Genomic DNA, 23,089 nt, shown 5'->3' with positions numbered 1-23,089 from the left:
GACCCTTGGTTCCCTAGCAATTTGGGAAGTAATTTGTGTCTTCCTCCGTAAAGACAGAACAAAAGTGGTTGTTTAATTGCTTTGCTATTTCTTTGTTCTCTACTATAAATTCTCCCATTTTGGACTGTAAGGGACCTACATTTGTCTTCACCAATCTTTTTCTTTTCACTTACTTGTAGAAGCTTTTACAGTCTGCTTTTATGTTCCTTGCAAGTTTACACTCATACTCCAATTTTCCCCTCTTAATCAATCTCTTAATCCTCCTTTGCTGAATTCTAAACTGGTCCCAATCCTCAGGCTTCCTACTTTTTCTAGCAAATTTATATGACTCCTCTTTGGATCTAATACTATCCTTAATTTCTATTGTTAGCCATGGGGGGGCCGATTTTCCTGTTGTGTTTTCGTGCCAGAAAGGAATGTATAACTGTTCCAATGCATACACTCATTCCTTAAATATTAGTCATTGCTTATCCACTGTCATGCCTTTTAATGAAGTTCCCCTATCTATCTTAGCCAACTCATGCCTCAGACCTTCGTAGTTTCCTTTGTTTAGATTTGGGACGCTAGTTTCGGATCAGACCACTTCACTTTCCATCCTAATGAAGAATTCTATCATGTTATGGTCATTGTTGTCTAAAGAACCCCGCACAACAAGATTATTAATTAGCCCCTTCTCATAGCACGAAACCAAGTCTAGGATAGCCTGTTCCCTAGTTGGTTCCTCGACGTACTGGTCTAAAAAACCATCTTGCACACACTCCAGGGCCAGGATTTCCCGGTTGGCGAGCAGGCTCAGTGGGGTTGAGCGGGAGCCAGCACGAAACGGCCCCTACCTCGATTTCACACTGGCTGGCCAATGCATGTGTGCGCACAGTAAAAGCTCCCTGAGGCACAGAGCTGCCTGAGGGAGCTGAAGATTATTGAAATAAAAAGTCAAGAATTTAAAATGTTAAAAAAAAGTTTGAAAGTTTTAAATTTTTTTAAATCACTAATCGAAATCTCATCCTGCCCGTGGATGAGGTTTCGCAAAAAATCCAAAGGCCGCCTGGCTGATTCCCGCGCGCGCTGACCGACTGAAATATCGCACGAGTGCATGATGATGTCGGCACGCCCGCTCGACATCATCGCACGTCATTTTACGTTCGTTCGGGTTGGGCGCGCGCCCGCCCAACGAGCAAAATATCCTAAGATAAAGGCAAAATACTGCGGATGCTGGAAATCTGACACAAAAACAAAAAATGCTGGAAAAGCTAAGCAGGTCTGACAGCATCTGTGGAGAGAGAAACAGAGTTAACGTTTCGAGTCCGTATGACTCTTCTTCAGAGCGAAATATTCTGCCCCAGGAATTCATCCGCCGCAGTATTATTGCTAATTTGGTTTACCCAGTCTATATGTAGATTAAAGTCACCCCTGATTACTGTAGCACCTTTGTTACATGCATCTCTAATTTCCTGTTTAACGCTGCCCTCGACCTTATCACTGCTGTTTGGAGGCCTATAGGCAAATCCCATTAATGTTTTCTGCCTGTTGTTGCTTCTTAGCTCCACCCAAACTGATTCTACATCTAGATTTTCTGAACCAATATCCTCTCTCACTATTGTACTGATTTCATCCTTAACTAGCAACACCTTTTCCTTTTTGCCTGTCCTTCCTAAATATCGAGTACCCAGGGATATTCCCATTCTTGGTCACCCTGCAGCCATGCCTCCGTAATCGCAATCATATTGTACCCGTTTACATCTATTTGTGCTGTTAATTCATCTACCTTATTGCGAATGCTCCATGCATTCATATACAGTGCCTTTAGACTTGTCTTTTTAGCATTTTTACACAGTTTTTTTGTACTATGGCCCTATTTGCTACGAGCCCTTGTTTCCTCTGCCTTCCGCTTTTGCTTTCTACTTTTCTGTCTTTCATTTCTGTCTTTATTTCCCTCTCTTGTGTCTCCTTGCTCAGGTTCCCATCCCCCTGCCACTCTAGTTTAAACCCTCCCCCACAAGTACAAGCAAATGTCCCTGCGAAGGGTATTGGTCCCGGTCCTGTTGGAGTGCAACTCGTCCAGCTTATAACAAGTCCCATCTCCCCAGAATTTGTCCCAATGCCTCAGTAATCTAAAGCCCACCCCCCCGCCACGCCCCCTGCCCTCACACACCGCACCCCCCCCCCCATGGGCAAAATCTTCTATTCAGAGGGCGGGGACGGGGCCAGCTCGTCAACGCGTAAAATGAAGCGGGGTGTCGTTGGGTGTGCGTCCTGACGTCACCCTGCGTCATTTAGATTTTCAGGTCAGCGGATGTGCAGCCAATTCGGCTGTGTGCCTGCTGACCTATCAACAGCCTATTAAGGCCATTAAAAAACTAATTGAAATCATTAATGGACCTGCCCGTCCAACCTTAAGGTTGGCGGGCAGGCCTGGAGCCCTGGCGCGCATTAGAAAAAGCATGAAACCTCATCCACGGGCGGGAAGAGGTTTCATGGGTGACTTAAAAATCTCAGAATATTTCAAAATAAAAGTTATGGACACGTCCCAACTCTTGTGACAGGTTCACATGAGGGAACGTGGCAGTGAAATTTTTTTCTCATCTTTATTTGAAGTTTCAAATCTCCCCCAGGCAGCACTTAGACTCAGGGAGATCTGTGCGCACATGCGTGAAAGAGCACACTCCCGGCTCAGGGAATTCTGCCCCCGCCCGCGCAGGGAATGCATAGTGTTTCCTGGCGCACGTCACGCTGGGCGAGCCTTAATTTACTCGCCCACATAAAATGGCGGCGCGCACCCGAGAGGGGGCACCGATCAAGAACTCACTCGCCCCCCCCCCACAACTGGGGGAAAATGTTGCCCCATCTCTTCAGCCACACATTTATCTGGTCTATTCTCCTATTCTGATCTCGTTAGCACGTGACACTGGGAGTAATCCTGAGATTGCGACCTTTTAGGTCCTGCTTTTTAATTTATTTCCCAGCTCCTTATATTCTGCTTTCAGGACCCCATCCCTCATTTTACCTATGGTGTTGGTACCGATATGAACCACGACCTCTGGCTATTCACACTCTCCCTTCAGAATGTCCTGCAGCGTCTCAGTGACATCCTTGACCCAGGGAGGCAACATAACTTCCTGGTGTCACATCTATTGCCGCAGAAATGTCCATCTGTTCCCCTTATGATAGAGTTCCCTATCACTATTACTCTCCCACTCTTTTTTCTCCTCCCCTGTGCAACTGAGCCACTCGTGGTGCCACAAACTTGGCTCTTGCTGCATTCCCCTGAGAAACCACCTCCCCCAGCAGTATCCAAAATGAAAAATCTGTTAGAGAGGGACCCAGGGGACTCCTGCACTGCCTGCCTAGTTCTTATACTCTGTCTGGCGTTCACCATTTCCCTTTCTGTCTCTGCACTCTTTACCTGTGGTGTGACCACCTCACTTTACATTCTATCCACGAAGATCTCATCCTTGCAGATGCTCCACAGTGACTCCAGTGCAGCTCCAGCTCCAATTTTGAGTAGCTGCAGCTACAGACACTTCCTGCACACATGGTCACCTTGCACACTGGAAGTGTTCCTAACTTCCCACATCGCAGAGGGGGAGCATTCCATGTGGCCGAGCTGCCCTGCCATGACTTACACTTAAATTACTCCCTTTACTTTTACTTCCTCTAAATTAAAGAATATTAGAACAGGGACAGTAGAAATACTCATCAGGTCCTACTTACCAAGACCGCCGCTCTTCTTTCTGAGGAAAGGTAGAAAATGAGAGGATCACCTCCTTCCCTCTTCACCAAACTCCTTCATTCACCAAACTCCAACTTAAGCACTTTAATGCAACCCAAAGCAGCACTCTAGTGCAGGTCTCCTTAACCTCTCCTCATAGGACAGTCCCGCCACCCCAGGGATCAGTCTGATGAAACTTCGTTGCACTCCCTCTATGACAAGTATATCCTTCCTTAGATAAGGAGATCAAAACTGTACACAATACTCTAGATGTGGTCACACCAAGGTTCTATACAACTGCAGCAAGACTTCTTTACTCCTGTACTCAAATCCTTTTGCATAAAGGCCAACATACCATTCACCATCCTAATTGCTTGCTGCATGGTAGCTCTCAGTGACTTATGAACAAGGACACCCAGGTCCCTTTGGACAGCAACACTTCCCAATCTCTCACCATTTAAGGAATTCTCTGCATTTTTGTTTTTCCTACCAAAGTGGATAACTTCACATTTTCCCACATTATATTCCATCTACCATGTTCTTGCCCACTCACCTAGCCTGTCTAAATTCCCTTGAAGCCTCTTTGCATCCTCCACACAACTCATATTCCCAACAAGTTTTATGTCAACTTGGAAATATTACATTTGGAATAGCTGGGGCCGAAATACTGATTCTTGTAGTTCCCCATTAATCACAGCCTGCCAACCTGACAATGATCCGTTTATTCCCACTCTCTGTTTTCTGCCCTTTAACCAAGCCCTCAGTCTGTGCCAGTATATTACCCCCAATCCCATGTGCTCTAATTTTGCTTACTAACCTTTTGTGTGGGACCTTACTGAAAGCTTTCTGAAAATCCAAATACACCACATCCACTGCCTCTTCCTTATCTATTCTGCTAGTTAGATCCTCAAAAAGCTCTAAAAGGTTTGTCAAGGATGAGTTCCCTTTCATAAATCCACGTTGACCATAAATCCAATACTACCATTATTTTCTCAGTGTCCAGTTATCACATCCTTTAGAACAGATTCTAGCATTTTCCTTATTACTGATGTCAGGCTAACAGATATGTAGTTCCTCATTTTCTCTCTCCCTCCTTTCTTAAATAGTTACATTTACTTCCTTGCAATCTGCAGGAACAATTCCAAAATGTATAGAATTTTGGAAAATCATCACCTATGCATCCACCATCTCTACAGCCACTTCTTTCAACACTCTGGGATGTAGATTATCAGGTCCAAGGGATTTATCAACTTTCATTTTTCTTTGCTAATCTTTTCCTTTTTACATACCTATAGAAGCTTTTACAGTCCATTTATATATATCTCCCCTGTTTACTTTCATATCCTATTTTCACTTTCTTTATCAATTTCCTGGTCCTCCTTTGCTGAAATCTAAAATGCTCCCAATGCTAAGGCTTACTACTTTTTTTGATAACTTTATAAGCCTCTTCCTTTGATCTAGTACATCCCTTAACTTCTCTTGTTGTCCATGTTTGGATCACTTTTCCTGCCAGGTTTTTGTGCCTTAAAGGAATGTAAGTTTGTTGTAAACCATGTATTAATTCTTTAAATATTAATCACTGCCTGTCTACCATCACACCTTTCCCAATCTACCAGAGGCAATTTACCCCTCACCTCCTTAGGGCAGAATTTTATGTCCCGCGAGCGGGCGCGCACTCGATCCAATCGGGCGTAAAATCGCATGAGAAGATGTTGGGCGAGCATCCCAACATCATCGTGCACTCGCGCGATATTTCACTTGGCGGGTGCATGCAAAAGCCAGAAGCGCACCCGCCGACAATTTAGAGGGCAATTAATCCCATTAACAGCACAACTTTGTCTCCGATTTTTCATGGCCATTCCAACCTTACCGTTGGTGGACGGGCGAATCGGCCAGGCGGACTTTGCATTTTTCATCAAACCTCATGAAATAAAATAAAAACAAGCATCTGTGGGCAGCATTTTCATCAGCTGTATTTTCAGGTGTTCGATTGTGATGCACGGACAGTTTTTTTCAGCTTTTAAAACCTTTATTTCAGCTTTTTCAGGTCTGCAGCTCCCTGAGGCAGCTGTCTGCCTTCAGGGAGCTTTCTAGCAGCGCCCACCCACGTCCACAGAAACGTCATCGTCCGCCCTCTTCCCGCCCCCATCCCGGCAGCGCTGTGCTATTCAGCGCGCGTTTCACGCTGGTCGGCCATTAACTGGCTAGCCAGTGTGAAATTGCAGTCGGCTGCCGATCATAGTCGTGGGCCCACCAATCGGTAAAAATCAGGCCTCAGTTTCCTTTGTTTAGATTTAAGACCCTAGTTTCGGTTTGAAAGCACCCTTGTGAATCTTTTTTGCACTTTTTACCGTATCTTTATATCCTCTTTATAATATGGAGATCAGAGTTGTTCAGATTATTCTAATTGTGGTCTAATCAAGGTTCTATATATATTTAGCATAATTTCCCTGCTTTTCCATTCTATCTCTCTAGAAATGAATCCCAGTGCTTTGTTTGCTGTTTTTTATGGCTTATTGACATGTATCACTACATACAGTAATTTGGATATCTGTAGGCCCCCAGATATTTCTGTTCCTCTTCCCCATTTAAGCACGTATTTTCTGAGAAGTTTAAGGCCTCCTTATTCATCCTACTAAAATGTATGCCCTCACAATTACTATATTGAAATTCATTTGCCAATTACATACCCACTCTGCAAGTTCATTAACGTTCCTTCTATTTTGTCACTGTTGTTTTTTGCTAATTGCCAGTTCAGAATTGGAAACTTTGTGGAAGAATGAAATAATGTGACTTCTCATTTCTCCCATTCTTATTTTCATTGGTATTTGCAGAAGTAATTAAGCTTCATCTTTAATCAATATATATTTGAATGGCTGCAGATAAGGTCTCCTTACTTAAGGAGGGATATTCTTGCATTGGAAGCGTACAGAGAAAGCTCAGAAAGCCAATTCCTGGGATGAAGGGGTTGTCTTATGAGGAAAGATTGAGCATGTTCGGCCCATACTCATTGGAGTTTAGAAGAATGAGAGATGATCTTACTGAAACAAATAAGATTCTGAGGAGGCTTGACAGGGTGGATGTTGAAAGGATGTTTCTCCCTGTGGGGGAATCTAGAACTAGGGGACACAGTTTAAAAACAAGGGGTCTCTCATTTAAGATGGAGATGAGGAGGAATTTCTTCTCTCAGAGGGTCATTAGTCTTTGGAATTCTGTTCCCCAGAGAGCAGTTGAAGCTGGGTCATTGAATATATTCAAAGCTGAGTTAGATAGATTTTTGATCTACAAGAAAGTTAAGGTTTATGGAGAGCAGGCAGGAAAGTGGAGATAAGGCCACAATCGGATCAGTCATCATCTTATTGAATGGCAGAGCAGACTCAATGGGCTGAATGGCCTATTCCTGATCCAATTTCTTATCATTTCAAAAGGAAATTGGATGGGCAATTGGGGGAAATAAACTTGCTGGGCTACAGGGATAGAGCCGGGGAATGGAATTGACTGGATTACTCTACAGAGAGCCAACATGGATTCAACGGGCTAAATATCCTCCTTCTGTGCCATAATGACCTCATGACTCTAATATGGATTGCCAGAAGACACTTGATGAAGTGCTTAGCAAACTGTATTCTCATAGGTTTCATTACATAGAAATAACATAGGCACACGTTACAAAAACAAAATACTGCAAATGCTAGAAATCTGAAATAAAAACAGAAAAAGAAAACAGTCAGCAAGTCTGGCAGCAGCTGCGGAGAAAGAAACAGAGTTAATGTTTCTCCCTGTGTTCTGGGAAAAGGTTATTGACCTGAAACATTAACTCTGTTTCTCTCTCCACAGATGATATCTGACCTGCTGCGTTTTTCCAGCATTTCCTGTTTATAGCACAATATTTCATCACGTTGTGTGTGTGTGCTGTGATATCATTTAAGAAGAGCTGCTACCCGATGTTGTGGAGGCCTTTGATGCTTTATCTCTCACAGTCTTAATTGCTCTACATTGGGATACTTTCAGTCTTAGACTCATACTCTTCTAGATGTGCTAAATGTCTCCCTGCTGCAGCTGGTGTCTTAATTAAGCATGATCTAGCCCGGTTGTCTTCACTATTTTTCAATTAAGGGCCGCTTTAGCAAAAAACCTGCAATGTGAGAGCCACATCGACTACTAGACTATCATTGCTTACTATTCCAGTAATTCACTTGAGCCAAAAAAATACACAACACCAATGGCTGAATACTCTGCTAGTTCTAAGGTGGTTGCTATGGTAATACAACTGTTACTATACAATGCACATACTTAGATATACTTATTGGTGCACATTGTAACATGTGGTCAATGTGACATATGAAGAAGGCTGATTTTTGATAGGCTTGGTGCACATTTTTTAATGTTAAAAATAAAATAAATAGGAATATAATGCTGGGCTGGGCTCCGGCTCGCTCTGACCCTCTGAGGATAAAGCGGTTACTGAAAATGGATGGATGGAGTCAGGGAGCTGCACTTAGTGTCGATGGGAGACCCCCGCCACTGGTCTGAGGGTCTTGCAATGAAGAGCACTGATGTAGCCTATAAACTCTCTGGGTCAATGTTATATAATTCTATATGTGTTCATCATTGTGGGGATTGGGGTTGGAAGGTATAATCTTATCCTTGGAGATTTACAGCGGGTGTCTAAAATTTCAATGCTGAGCTAAAGTTCCCAAACCATCTCTTCAAACAAAGTTCGGTTAACAAACAATCTTTCCCTTTGTTATATTTTCTTCCTTTGTAGGCAGAGCCGAATAACAACAGCAGCAGTTCTAGCACCGTCACCACCAACACCACCACCAGCCCCAGCAGCTCCAGCAGCATCAATCCCAGCAGCTCCAGTGGGATCAGCATGCTTTCCAGTCCGACACTGGCTCCTCTTGTGGAACAGTGAGTACAGCACCAGTGCTTAAATTCACCACTGAATTCAGTTTCATCCTAGAGGTTGTTTTTATTATTTATGCATTCTCAAGATCTGGGAGTCACTAGTAAGGCTGGCATTTAGTGCCCATCCCTAGTTTTCCCAAGGAATGGTGCTGGGCCTTTCTCTTGAACCTCTGGTCTGATACCGAGTGACTTTCTAGGTCACTTCAGAGGTGCAGTTAAGAATCAATTACATTGGTGTGGGACTTGAGTCACATACAGACCTAGACAGGGTAAGGACGGCAGGTGTCCTTCCCGAAAAAACATGCATGAGCCAGATGGGTTTTACGACAATCTGGTAGTTTCATAGTCACCGTTACTCAAAGTAGTTATTTATTTCAGATCTTTTAAAAACTGAATTGAAATTCTCATATTGCCAAATCCTCTAGATTATTAGTTCAGGCCTCTGGGTTACTAGTCCAGCAACATAACCACTATCCAACATAACCACTGCCCCAGCATATCAGTGCAAAAGTTAAGGCAGAAGCATTTGCAACAATCTTAATTCAGAAGTGCTGAGTGGATGATACATCTCGACCTCCTTCGGAGGTACCCAGCAACACAGATGTCAGTCTTCAGCCAATTCGATTCACTCCACTTGGTATCAAGAAACGGCTGAAGGCACCGGATAGTGCAAAGGCTATGGCCCATGGCAATAGCACTGAAGACTTGTGTTCCAGAACTTGCCGTGCCCCTAGCCAAGCAGCTCCAGTACAGCTACAACACTGGCATCTATCTGGCTATGTGGAAAATTGCTCGGGTATGTCGTGTATATAAAAAGCAGGACAAATCCAACCCGGCCAATTACCGCCCCATCAGTCTACTCTCGATCATAAATAGCGTAATGGAAGGGGTCATCAACAGTGCTATCAGGTGGCACATGCTTAGCTGACACCCAGTTTGGGTTCTGCCAGGCTCAGCTCCTGACCTCATTTACAACCTTGGTTTAATCATGGACAAAAGAGCTGAACTCCTGAGGTGAGGTGAGAGTGTCTGCCGTTGACATCAAGGCAGCATTTGACCGAGTGTGGCATCAAGGAGCCCAAGAAAAACTGGAGTCAATGGGAATCGGGGGAAAACTCTCTGCTGGTTGGAGTCATACCTAGCACAAAGGAAGATAGTTGTGGTTGTTGGAGGTCAGTCATCTCAGCTCCAGGATATCTCTGCAGGAGTTCCTCAGGGTAGTGACCTCAGCCCAACCATCTTCAGCTGCTTCATCAATGACCTTCCTTCCATCATAAGGTCAGAAGTGGGGATGTTTGCTGACGATTGCACAATATTCAGCACCATTCGTGAGTCCTCAGATACTGAAGCAGTCCATGTCCAAATGCAGCAAGACCTGGACAATATCCAGGCTTGGGCTGACAAGTGGCAAGTAACATTCGTGCCACACAAGTGTCAAGCAATGACCATTTCCAACAAGAGGGAATCCAACCATCGCCCCTTGATGTTCAATGTCATTACCATCACTGAATCCCCCACTATCAACATCCTGGGCTTACCAATGACCAGAAACTGAACTGGACTAGCCATATAAATACTAAAATAAAAGCAAAATACTGCAGATGCTGGAAATCTGAAACAAAAACAAAAATAGCTGGAAAAACTCAGCAGGTCTGACAGCATCTGCGGAGGGCAACACAGTTAACGTTTTGAGTCTGTATGACTCTTCATCATTTGTTTCAGTTAGCCATATAAATACTGTGGCTGCAAGAGCAGGTCAGGGGCTAGGGATCGTGCGATGAGTAACTCAACTCCTGACTCCTCAAAGCCTGTCCATCATCTACAAGGCACAAATCAGGAGTGTGATAGAATACTTCCCACTTGCCTGGATGAGTGCAGCTCCTATAACACTGAAGAAGTTGGACACCGTCCAGGACAATGCAGCTCGCTTGATTGGCACCACATCCACAAACATTCACTCCCTCCACCACCGACGCACAGTAGCAGCAGTGTGTACTATCTACAAGATGCACAGCAGGAATTCACCAAGGCTCCTTCGACAGCACCTTCCAAACCCACGACCACTACTATCTAGAAGGACAAGGGCAGCAGATACATGGGAACACCACCACCTAGAAGTTTCCCTCCAAGCCACTCACCATCTTGACTTGGAAATATATCACCGTTCCGTCACTGTCACTGGGTCAAAATCCTAGAACTACCTCCCTAACAGCACTGTTGGTGTACCTACACCACATGTACTGCAGCAGTTCAAGAAGGCAGCTCATCACCTCCTACTCAAGGTCAACTAGGATGGGCAATAAATATTGGCCCAGCCAGCGAAGTCCACATCCTGTGAATGAATAAAAAAAAACACCCCCACACCTCTATTAAGTGTCAAAACAACAGCCCCAGGGGCTGGAGCACCTCTAGACCCTGAAACTCTGCTCCTCGAGATTTCCCATTTTGAGCTACTTCTCGGGGATTATTTACACTACAGTTGCCAACTCTGATTGGACACTTCTGGAGATTTGATCATATGACCTTTCGCCTCCAACTAGTCCCACTTATTCAAATAGTCTTTCTTACGTCTCCAATATTTTTAATACTATTAAATGAAAGTGTTCAAAGATAATTGAAACAAAAGCATTTTTTAATGCAAATATGATTTTTGCTCAGAGCATTGCCTTGGAGATTAATCTTTAATTCCTGCATCCTCCAAGACAATCTTGGAGGATTGGTAAACCCTAGCTCCTGCACATCAGCAAAGATCCACCCTAGTTGGGAGCAAAGTTTGGAGAAGCAGGGCTATAATGCTATCTTTACTGAAAGCTAGTGGACAATGCAAAATGTAGTTAAAAAGCCAAATGTAATGTTGGTCATAATTTCAAGAGGAGTGGAATACAAAACACTGGAAGGCTGGATGTTACGTTGCAGTTGTACGGAGCTCTGGATGGATTCCACCTGGAGTAACTGTTCAGTTCTGGGCAATGCTCCTCAGAAAGAATATATTGACCTTGGTGGGGTTCAGTGCAGATTCACCAGAATGATACCAGCGTTAAATCATGAGGTTAAATCAGGTTGCATTGACTAGGCTGGTATTCCCTCGAGTATAGAATATAAAGGAGTGATTTAATTGAGGTGTCCAAAATGATTAAACGATTTGATAGGGTGGATAGAGAGAAACTATTTCCTCTGGTGGGCAGTCCAGAACAAGGGGGCAAAACCTTAAAATTAGAAGCAGGTTTTCAGGGATGATGTCAGGAAGCACTTGTTCACACAAAGGGTAGTGGAAATCTGGAACTATCTCTGCCCATAAGGCTGTTGAAGCTGAGGTCAATTGAAAATTCCAAAACTCAGATTGATATATTTTTTTCGGATAGCATATTAAGGGATTCAGAACCAAGAAGGGTTAATATACAAATCAGCCAAAATGGTGGGACAGGCTCGATAGGCTAAATAGCCTCTTCTTGTTTCTATATTTGTAAGCTTACCTCCTATCCACATTGGAATGCAGATCCATTTTGGCGGCATGGGATTGTGGGTTTATTCCTGATTTGCCAGTTCATCTTGTTTGACTTTTGGGTGACTAGAGGTTTGGAAAAGGGTCTCTTATTGGTGCTGCTGTCTCATTGGTGGATAAATCCTCAACTGGAACATGGAGATCAGGTATCGGTAGCTTACGATATCTGACAATTAATGACAGATATTCGACATCAAGGGGCTTGGATAGTCAGAACATTAAATAAAGTCCTTCAGTTGTTTCATAGTCAACTAAAAATATAATGATGTAAGATTTTTCCAGACACTCGTTTGTTACCCTCTGACAGGTAACAGATTTGCTATTTTTATTCCTGTAGACCTGCCGTCATTAAAGAAGTGACTGGAATTAGCGCACTCTTAATCCCCCTCCCTCCAGTCAACTGGAGAAGGCGTTGGTCGTGGCTCAGTGGGTAACACTGTCTCACCTTGGAGTCAGACAGCTGTGTGTTGAATCCATTTCAGCGACCAGAGCCCATAATCCAGGCTTGTACTCCCACTGCCAGTACTGAGGGAGTGCTGCACCGTCTGAAGTGCCGCCTTTCAGATGAGCTGTTAAGTCGAGGCCTGTCCGCCCTCTGAGGTAGATGTAAAAGATCCACTGCGCTCTTTGAAGAAAAGCAGAGATTTCTCCTGGGAGTCCTGGAAAATATTTAAAAAGCAGCATCACAAAAAAACAGGGGTCTTGTCATTACCACGTTGATGATTGTGGGATCTTGATTGGCATAAATTGGCTGCCACATTTCCCACAATACAGCAGTGACCACAATTGAAAAGTACATCATTAGCTGTAAAAGGCTTTGGGGCGCCCCATTATCACGAAAGGCAAGTCTTTCTTTCAAATTGTTTAACTGAGCTGTGTTGAGATCACCAACCCTTGTCAATCAATGTTGCTTGTTCAAAAGTTGGGAGCTGAGCATCTTAACTTCCAACCTACCTAGCAAAAGCAAAAGAAAGAAAAGGAAGAAAGGTTTGCAATTATAAAGCACTCTTCATGACCACCATATGTCCCAAAGTGCCTTAGAGCCAATTAACTACTTTTGAAGTGTAGTCACTATTGCAATGTAGGAAACATGGCAGCCAATTTGTGCACAGCAAGTTCCCGCAAACAGCAATGTTATAATGACCAGGTAATCTGAATGATATTGATGTTGATTGAGGGATAAATTTTGGCCAGGACACTGGGGATAACTCCCCAGCTCTTCTTCAAAATAGTGCCATGGGATCTTTTACACTCACATGAGCAAGCAGCTCATGTTGGTTTAACATCTTATCTGAATGACAGCACCTCCGGCAGCACTGCAAACTTGATTTTTTTGTACTCAAGTCTGGAGTGGGACTTGAACTCAGAACCATGTGACTTAGAGATGAACGTGCTATCCACTGAGCCACAGTTGACACTCAAGGTACTGGGTATTCCAAATGATCAGCACTGGGTGTACTTTGTTCTTTCCTTTTCTCCTTTTCTGAGTCAGTGAAGCTGAATTCTTTGTTTTCTGTGTACATAGTGGGAAACAGAATGGAGATAAGGAGAATGAATGTCCTACTCCAGGAGATGTCCAGCTGGTCAAGGTCGAGATAACTAGCTCGGAGACAAAAGCCAAGATCGAAGAGGAAGCTTACAATAAAGGGTGAGATTCTCCTTGTGCCTGGAGAGAGGTTATGAACAGAATGGAAGGATATATACATGATAGTACAGCATCCACCCTCACAATCCACACAGTGTGGGCTGCTAAATGCTGAGACTCCTCACTAGACTTCCAGATATCACAACAACCGCTCCTCCCTCCAGACAGTCAGGATCCTGGGAATCCTATTTAGTGCCTGTTGATAAAACTTTAAAAGAATGCTTCTTGTTCTTCGGCTCAGCTGCTTGACCTGTTCTCCTGTCAACCATCCCCAGCCCCTGCAATTTTCCCTCTCTCCTGCTGCATTTTTCTATAAATCTCCATAGTGGAATCTAGGGGAGCCTTTCCTAGAACAGTGGAAGTTCTTTGAGAGCCCCCTGTGTAGAACATCACATCTTATTCAGGATCCATTAATGGTCCACTGTCCTTTCTTCTGCTCCAGAAATTCTTTGGGTCGAGCAATGCCCCAATTTTAAACTTCTCATCCTTGTTTTAAAATCCCTCCATGGTCTCCCTATCTCTGTAATCTCCTCCAGCCCCAAAACATCTGAGATCTCTGCACTCAATGCAGGTTGTTATTTGTTACTTTGTAAGGTCAGTAGGGAAGGACATTGAAATTTTGGTGGGATAAATGCCTTCTTCTTCTTCTTAGGGTAATTTGCTTCCACTCAAGTTTGATGGGTTCTGAGATGGCTGATAAGTCCAATGCATGATCTGCAGACTCTGACGTATGTGGGGCAGATAGTGCTTGAAGAGTTGGGTAGATGAGTTGTTGGGAAGTTTGTGTGCTCTCTCAAATGCCTCAACTTCACCTCTGCATGTTCCTGACGAGGTCCCTCAATGTGTTTCAGTACCTTCCCAAATTGAACCTTTTCCATTTTAGTCGGTCACAAGCCAAGGACCCCCATGGGTCTGTGGGTATGTTTGACCTCTTTAGGGATGCTTTGAGGGCATCCCTAAAGCATTTCTGCTGTCCTCCTGGGAGTCTCCTGCCATGACAAAGTTCCAAGTGGAGCAGTTGCTTTTGGTGTCTTGTGACAGGCATACGAATGGCATGTCCTGCCCAGCGGAGCTGGTTTTGAGTGATTAATGCCTTGATGCTGGGCATATTGGCTAGGGAGATGATGCTGCTGTTGGACTGCCTTTCTTGCACTAGATTTGGAGGATCTTGCGAAGGCACCACTGTGCTTTGAGGTGACCACTGTAGGTTGCCCAAGTCTCCAAGTAAGGATGTCTAAATACCACAGGGGGGAGGGCTGCACTAGGTTGGAGCAGGAATTCAGATTTATACAGACACTGCACCCAAACTGCACATGGCAACCAACCCAACGCCACTCTGTTTATGACTAGTGAAATGTGGCAAAGCAATCCACTTAAAGGTTGTGCAAGGCTTTATAAACTGTTTCTGTCTCCAAGTTACCAAGAAGGTTTGAAAGCTCATCTCAGCCAGGAGCAGGAGTTGCAGGATGCCCCTGAGAAGGTGGAGGGGCAGAACATGGAGAAACGGTCAGAGCCAAGCTTCAAAGAAGAAAGGAAGTGCAGGTGGGTTTCTTCACATTGGATTCAGTCGTAACAAAATCGTTAATGCTGCCAACTGGGGTTTACTGGCTTCCCTCAAAGAAAGGAACCTACCACCCTAATCCTACAGGTGACTCCACTCACCCAAGGTGTGCCACCACATACAGTTCGGCAAACCACATGGAAACCGTCCAGTTCTGGGCATCATGCCTCAGGAAGGATATATTGGCTTTGGAGGGGGTGGCAATGCAGATTCGCCAGAATGATACTGGGCTTTAAAACATTAGATTATGACATGAGGTTGCACAGACTAGGGTCATATTCCCTTGAATATAGAAGATTAATTATTAATTGAGAGGATTGAAATGCTAAAAGAATTCCAAAAGCTGGATAGAGAGAAACTATTTCCACTGATGGTGAGAGCCCAGAACAAGGGGGCATAATCTTAAAATTAGAGCGAGGCCCTTCAGGGTTGATGTCTGGAACCATTTCCTGATTCAAAGGGCTGTGGAAATCTGAAACACCCTCCCCTAAAAAAGCTGCTGGAGCTGGAGGGGAAGTGGGGGGTAGGGGTGCAGGGGAGGTCACTGGAGCTTTCCATGGAGCAAAATCTGTAGATTTTGTTGGGTAAGGGTATCGAGGGAAATAGAACTAAGCCGGGTAGATGGAGTCAAGATACAAATTAATCATAATCTCATTGAATAGTGGAACAGGCCTGAGGGTCCAGATGGCCTCCTCCTGTCATTAAACCAAGAAGCGGCAATAAAAACAACAATTTAAGAAATGCAGAGGCCTGGAGAATATCCCCTCTCAGCTCAGTTGTGTTTTGGTCATATTTTACACATCCTTAGCCTGCGTACCTATTAACGTCTGGATGCTTTATTGCAATCAGTGCTTGCTGAAAATCAGCAATGTTATAATGTAGTACTCACCAGCAGTACACGTAGTAGGCCAATTTGGATTGAAGGCTGCAATATGGAAGGAACTCCTTGAGTGAAGAGATAATGAAACTTTCATGCTGATAACATCAAAACACTGATTAAAATCCCCACTTTGCCAGATAACAGGCACACCAACTTCATCATTTCCTGTAAAGAAAAACTGGAACCTCATTTACTTTCCAAACCCCATCCTCTTCTCTCCTCACATCCCCATCCTCCCATTGCAGCCTAATTGCTGAGTTTGTGCTGTGCTGTTGCTGTCAGTACACAAATTGAACTCTTACTGCCTGCCAGCAGGGGATGGGGGTAGGGGCTACTCACTAGTTTCTCTCAGTCCCAGGGTCACTCTGCCGATTCGAGGAAGTGCTGTACGAATGCAGGGCACTTTGCTCTTGGCTCCATAGGGGCTCGTGTCCGGTCTGTGGGCACATGGGATCTGGCTCAAAATCAAAGAGAAAAATGCATCCAAGTTACCCAGAGAGAAAAGATGGTCACTAATCTTGAAACAATAACTTTAAAACAGTGTATCTCTCTGTCTGACTCTGTCTGTCATTCTGTTTCTCTCTTTCTTTCTCTCAATCTTGCTGTCTCTCATGCACTCCCTCTCTCTCTGTCTCTCTCACTCTATCCCAATTTCTATCTTTGTTATTTCTTGTTAATATCCTTTTTTCAAACTTTCTCCCTCTTTACCTGTTTCTGTCTCTCTGTCTCGGTCTCTCATGTTCCCTCTCTCTCTGCCTCTTTGTCTCCCTCTCTCTATCTTTCTCTGTCCCTCTGTTTTTTGTTCTCTGTTGCTTGCTCCCTGTCTCTATTTCCCTTGCTATCTCTCTCTTTCTCTCTCTCTCTTGTTTCCTCCCTCTGTCTATTGTTTTCATTCAATCTCTGTATTCCTGTCTCTCTGTAATCCTTGGTCCTTTTTGTTCTCTCTTACACTCTCTCTCTCTGTATGTCTATCTTTCTTTGTCCCTTTGTCTCTTTCTCTCTGTCTCACTCCTTCCCTGCCTCTCTCCACCTTTTCCTCTTTCTTTCTTTACTCCTCTCTGTCTCCTTCTGTCTATCTCCTCTCTGTGCCTCTCTTTTCCTATCTCTCCATCTGTCTGTCTATCTCTCTCCCCTCCCTCTTTTCCTCTCTCTGACTCCCTCGCTCTTGATCTGTCTGTCTGTCTTGCTTTTTCTGTCTGTCTTTCTGCCTTCTCTCTCTCTGTTTCACTCTCTTTCTCTTCATTTTCACACTCTCACTCTGCCTCTCTCGCTCTTTCTATCTCAATCCCTATCTGTCTCCCTCTCTCTGTCTCTCGCTCTTCTTCCCCTTCTCGCAGTAAGTTTGAAGAAGTTTCAGAACTGATCGACAGACTGTGCCCGAAGTGTTTGAAACATCGCAGTGTGATCTGGATTGTGGGGGCTGTAGTCCTCTTGTTTGCTGTTCTCATCAGCATCTTCACCTCTCTCCATTATCCGTGTGAAGATCTTTCGAACACACCTAGTGGGAAGAGCAGCTGCTCATCGGTGCAGAAATACCTCTGGCCTTTCTCAGGACCACGGCACAAGAACCGTGCACAGGTGTAACTGAAAGTGAAGCCTCTCTGGGGGAACAAGAGTGCTAGTCATTCCACAATTCAAACCATCAGGGTCAGCTTTAACGAGGCTTCCATAGGCATGTGAACACAGGCATGTACAGAGGAAGTCTTCAATACCATCATTGCGTGAACCTTCAACCCACAGAGTGACTGGCTGCCAACTTGCAACTGGGAACAGCATAGCACTAAGTGATGTAACACTCAGAGATATTCCAGCTATTTAACTTTGCACCCTAACAAGGCGTTTAATAATTTTATTGTTTCACTGTATGTTTGAATGTTATTACTGATAAAGGGGTTGTAAGTAAATATTCATACTTCTGAAAGTCACAAACCTTTTACTATTGTATGTCTGTGAGTGAAGGACACATCAGGTTATCAGAAATAGTTTTTTAATAACTATGTTGTTGTTTTCATTGACAATTTCTTACCTGATTTTCAATTTAAGAAAAATAAAATCCATCTTTAATCCTTCATGAAGAATTACCCAAAACAGGAGAGTCCCGGAGTTGGTTGTGTTCAAACTGTTCCATGCTCTAGTCAGACCCACCTTGAGCACTGTGTCATGTTCTGGTCATGGAGACAGAAGAGCAACATTCATACATTGGAGGCAGAGCAGAGCATGAGTCTGACAGCATCAGAGGGTTTGAGTAATGAGAAATACTGGAGAGACTTGGGTTTGAAAGAAGAGAACTGAGAAGTGATCTTGAAGAGTTTTCTAAAATAAATAAAGACTGCAAATTAAGCCAGGGTAATGGGATAAGGGAGAACAAGTTCAAACTAGTAAATGGCAAAACCAATACTGATTTCCTTGCACAGAATGATGTATGCACATAGAACCATAGAAAAGTTACAGCACAGAAGGAGGCCATTCGGCCCATCTTGTCCATGCCAGCCCGAGGATACCCAGGTGCCCTTTCTAATCCAACCTTCCTGCACCCGGCCCATAGCCCTGCAGCTTACAGCACTTTAGGTGCAGATCCAGGTACTTTTTAAAAGAGTTTAAAGTTTCTGCCTCTACCACCAACTTGGGCAGCGAATTCCAGACACCCACTACCCTCTGCATAAAAATGTTCTTCCTCATATCCCCCCTACACCTTCTGCCACTTATCTTGAATCTGTGTCCCCTGGTTCTAGAATTCTCCATCAAGGGAAACAATTTTATCCTGTCCACTCTATCTATTCCCCTCATAATTTTGTACACCTCAATCAAGTCACCTCTCAGCCTTCTTTGTTCTAAGGAAAATAACCCCAACCTATCCAATCTCTCCTCGTGGCTACACTTTTCTAACCCTGGCAACATTCTTGTAAACCTCCTCTGCACTCTCTCCAGAGTTATTACGTCCTTCCTGTAATGTGCTGACCAGAACTGCACACAATACTCCAGTTGTGGCCTCACCAGTGTTTTATACAATTCCAACATTATATCCTTACTTTTATATTCTATACCTCTGCCAGTGAAGGAGAGCATTCCATATGCCTTCTTTACAACCTTGTCTACTTGAACTGCAGCCTTCATGGACCTATGTACTTGTACGCCAAGATCTCTCACTTCATCTACCCCTCTTAGTATATTCCCATTTATTTTGTAATCCCTGCAACTGTTTGACCTCCCTATGGGACAAGCTTTTGGATAGGGTAGTGGGAGATAACAACTCTGGAGTCAGTTTAGGGATAAATGGGTGCCATGATGGGTAAGGGGAATCTATAGAATGTCTCTGGATGGGCTCAACTGGCCTTCCACATCCCCCTCATTCTTGTGATATTCACCTTTAACGGTGACTTTAAGAGTGATGAGTTTCAAGTGTTGATAGAATGGCAATATGGCACTTCTAATTGTTGTGCCTCTCAAGAAGGTACATGAAACAATAAACAGAAAATGGAAAATAAGAACGCAACTGAAATCCCCAGAGAATGAGACCCATTCCGCTTTCTCCTATTCGAGCTCACTCTTTCCCAGGATTTTAAACCAGTTGATGTTCTCACCTTCTCTTCCCCCTACAATCTTGACTTTTAGAACCCAAACATTAATGACACCTGACTTCATCTTCCCACTTTGATCAACCTGAATGATGCCCTCCACTCTTCACCTTAACATTCCTAACTGGAAATTAGATGGAGGTAGGAGCATTTTCCTCATCTTCTGCTGTAGCTATTGTGGAGGATTGACTTGTGAGGAAAGTAATCAGGAGAAATCCTGGCAGAAATTCTAACCCCAAATTTTACCACCTCATTTTAGTTGGTATGAGCAGAAGTCAGTGCCTTTTCTAGACTGGCCTTGTCCAGTTCAGGGGCAAACCTAGGAGCAACTTTGCACTTTTGTCATGCTGGTTCTAAAAGTATAATACAACCAAGAGAAGAAAACAAAGACACTCAAATGAGCTAGCTGAGTGGCAAACGTACACAAATCCACTTTTCTTATTCATTCATAGGATGTGAGCATTGATGGCAAGGCCAGCATTTAATCCCCATCCCTAGTAACCCATTGAGAGGTGGTGGTGAGCCACATTCATGAACTGCTGCAGTCCATGTATCATGGGTACAATTACAATGCTGTTAGGTAGGGAGTTCCAGGAATTTGACCCAACGACAGTGAAAGAATGACAATATATTTCCAATTCAGGATGGTGTGTGGCTTGTAGGGGAACTTGCAGGTGGTGGTGATCCCATTCATCTGCTGCCCTTGTCCTTCTTTGTGATAGCAATCAATAGCTTGGAAAGTACTATTGAGGAAGCCTTAGTGAGCTGCAATATTGCATCTTTTAGATGGTACATACTGCCAGTGGTGGAGGGAGTGAATGTTTAAGTTGGCAGATGGGGTGCTGGTCAAATGGGTTGCCTTGTCTTGGATGGTGTCAGACTTCCTGAGTGTTGTTGGAGCTGTACTCATCCAGGCAAGTGGAGGGTATTCAATCACATTCCTGACTTGTGACTTGTAGATGGACGACAGGCTTTGAGGAGTCAGGAAGTGAGTTACTTGCTGCAGAATTCCCAGCCTCTGACCTGCTTTTGTCACCACAGTATATATGTGGCTGGTCCAGTAAAATTTTTGGTAAATTTTCTAAGCATTTTCAGCTGTCATGACTTTAATTAATAGAAAATTTAAATAATAATAAGTTAATATTGTGTTGCATTGAATCTTATGCTCAAATCAAAAATGCCACATTAATAATTGAGTGTGCACTGTCTGTGATGGTAAGGCCCTTGTTGATCAGATGATTCCTAAATTTAATATTCCTGTTTTAAAGTGCAATATTTCTGAGCAGTTCCATTGATTGTGCAGGGTTCTTCCTCCGTAGCACTGAGTGCATTTGTAACAGGAGCTTTTGAAAGTAACACAATAATATTCTTCTTTCATGTCTGATTGTTTGTATATTATATCCATATCCCTGTAAAGGTTTGCACCTTTAAACTAACACATTGTACTGTATAGTTCCACATACTTGATTTTGTTAAAATAAAGTTGTCCTAAAACGTTTCTGTGCAACTTGTTTGATTAAAGAGTCTTTTTTTTATTTGGAATCTTAAAGAGTGTTCATCTCATTGTGCCTATGCCAGTTCTTTGCTACAGCAATCCCAAACTAATCTCACTGCCCTGCTCTTTCCCCATAGCCCTGTATCAATCCAAAACTAATCCCATTGCCCCATTCTCTTTTATTCATTCATGGGATGTGGGCATCACTTACTAGGCCAGCATTTATTGCTCATCTATAATTGCCCTTGTTCAGAGGAAATTTAAGAGTCAACCACATTGCTGATGGGTCTGGAGTCATATGTAGCCCAGACCAGGTAAGGGCAGCAGATTTCCTTCCCTAAATTGCCGATTAACCTTTTGTGTGGGACCTTATCGAATGCAGTAACATTGCACTTTCAGAGCGTCAGTACTGAGGAAGTGCTGAGGAGACATCTTTTGGATGAGAAATTAAACTGAGACCCCATCCCTCTCAAGTGGGTGTATAGTATCTCATGATCTATATTTTGAAGAACAGGAGAGTTCGCCCTGTGTCCTATGTCCAATATGTCTTTCCCCAATCAACATCATTGAAACAGATTACCCAGAGGCAGTAGGATTAGTTTGGGATTGATACAGGGCTATGAGGAGGGGGCAGTGGGATTAGTTTGGGATTGATACAGGGCCATGGGGAGGGGGCAGTGAGATTAGTTTGGGATTGATACAGGGCTATGAGGAGGGGGCAGTGGGATTAGTTTGGGATTGATACAGGGCCATGGGGAGGGGGCAGTGAGATTAGTTTGGGATTGATACAGGGCTATGAGGAGGGGGCAGTGGGATTAGTTTGGGATTGATACAGGGCTATGGGGAGGGGGCAGTGAGATTAGTTTGGGATTGATACAGGGCTATGAGGAGGGGGCAGTGGGATTAGTTTGGGATTGATACAGGGCCATGGGGAGAATGTGAGGAAGTGGATTAGTTTGGGATTGATATAGAGCTGTGGAGGCAGTGGTATTGTTACTGGACTAGTGTTCCAGAGACCCAGAGTAATGCTCTGGGGACTTGGGTTTGAATCCCACCAGGGCAGATTGTGAAATTTGAATTCAATAAAAAAGCTGGAATTAAAAGTCTAATGATGACCATGAAACAATTGCCAATTGTTGTAAAAACCTTACAGTTGGCGGGCAGCCGAAAAGGCTAAGTGACCTTTGTGCTTTTTAAGAAACCTCATCCACGGGCGGGATGAGGTTTCCTAAAGCGAATAAAAATAAAATAAAACATTTTAAATTTAATTGACATGTCCCTGCTCATGTGACTGAGGAGACATGTTTTATTACATTATTTATTTATTTATTTTTTTGAAAATGCTTCGTCTCCCTGGGGCACACTATGAAGCGTGCACTCACGCGCATGTGCGCAGGTCACACTCGGCCCGCTCACCATCCTCCCCCCACCAGAAAAGCGCTGCCGCTCACATTTCACGCTGGGAGACCCTTAATTGGCCCGCCAACGTGAAATCACCTTTCGGTCTCGATCGCCCGACAAGGGTGAGATTCTGCCGATAAGGGAGGAAATGAATAGTAGGTTATGGTGATGGAGTGAGATGAAGTGGGATGGGCGGTCATGTGAAGCATATACCAGTGGGGCCAGACGGGATGTTTCTGTGTAGTAGTTTTGACGAACTGCTTGTATTTTAAGACATGGGACAACGGGGGTAGTGAGAGGTCACTGAGTGCTGTATAGTAAGGATATTGTTCTGGACGGGTATAGTAAGGGTATGGTCCTGTGGATGGTGGGTGGGGGTGGGTGATGTAATGAGGGTATAATGCTGAGGG

General features: G+C 43.9%; 1 protein-coding gene across 1 annotated transcript in view; it reads left to right on the top strand.

The window, feature by feature from the left end:
* Window positions 1-21,325, top strand: part of LOC144684929 (inositol 1,4,5-triphosphate receptor associated 1-like) — a 152,706-nt gene extending 131,381 nt beyond the window's left edge. Inside the window, exons 21-24 of the mRNA XM_078549344.1 lie at window positions 8,478-8,623; window positions 13,648-13,770; window positions 15,184-15,309; window positions 17,546-21,325. Of these exons, the coding sequence (XP_078405470.1) occupies window positions 8,478-8,623; window positions 13,648-13,770; window positions 15,184-15,309; window positions 17,546-17,792 (642 nt within the window). The 3' untranslated portion in view covers window positions 17,793-21,325. The remainder of the gene's footprint in view (window positions 1-8,477; window positions 8,624-13,647; window positions 13,771-15,183; window positions 15,310-17,545) is intronic.
* Window positions 21,326-23,089: the final 1,764 nt, after the last annotated feature.

Source organism: Cetorhinus maximus, chromosome 9, assembly GCF_964194155.1.
Source record: "Cetorhinus maximus chromosome 9, sCetMax3.hap1.1, whole genome shotgun sequence".
Classification (NCBI taxonomy): Eukaryota; Metazoa; Chordata; class Chondrichthyes; order Lamniformes; family Cetorhinidae; genus Cetorhinus; species Cetorhinus maximus.
This window is presented reverse-complemented; position numbering and strand designations above follow the sequence as displayed.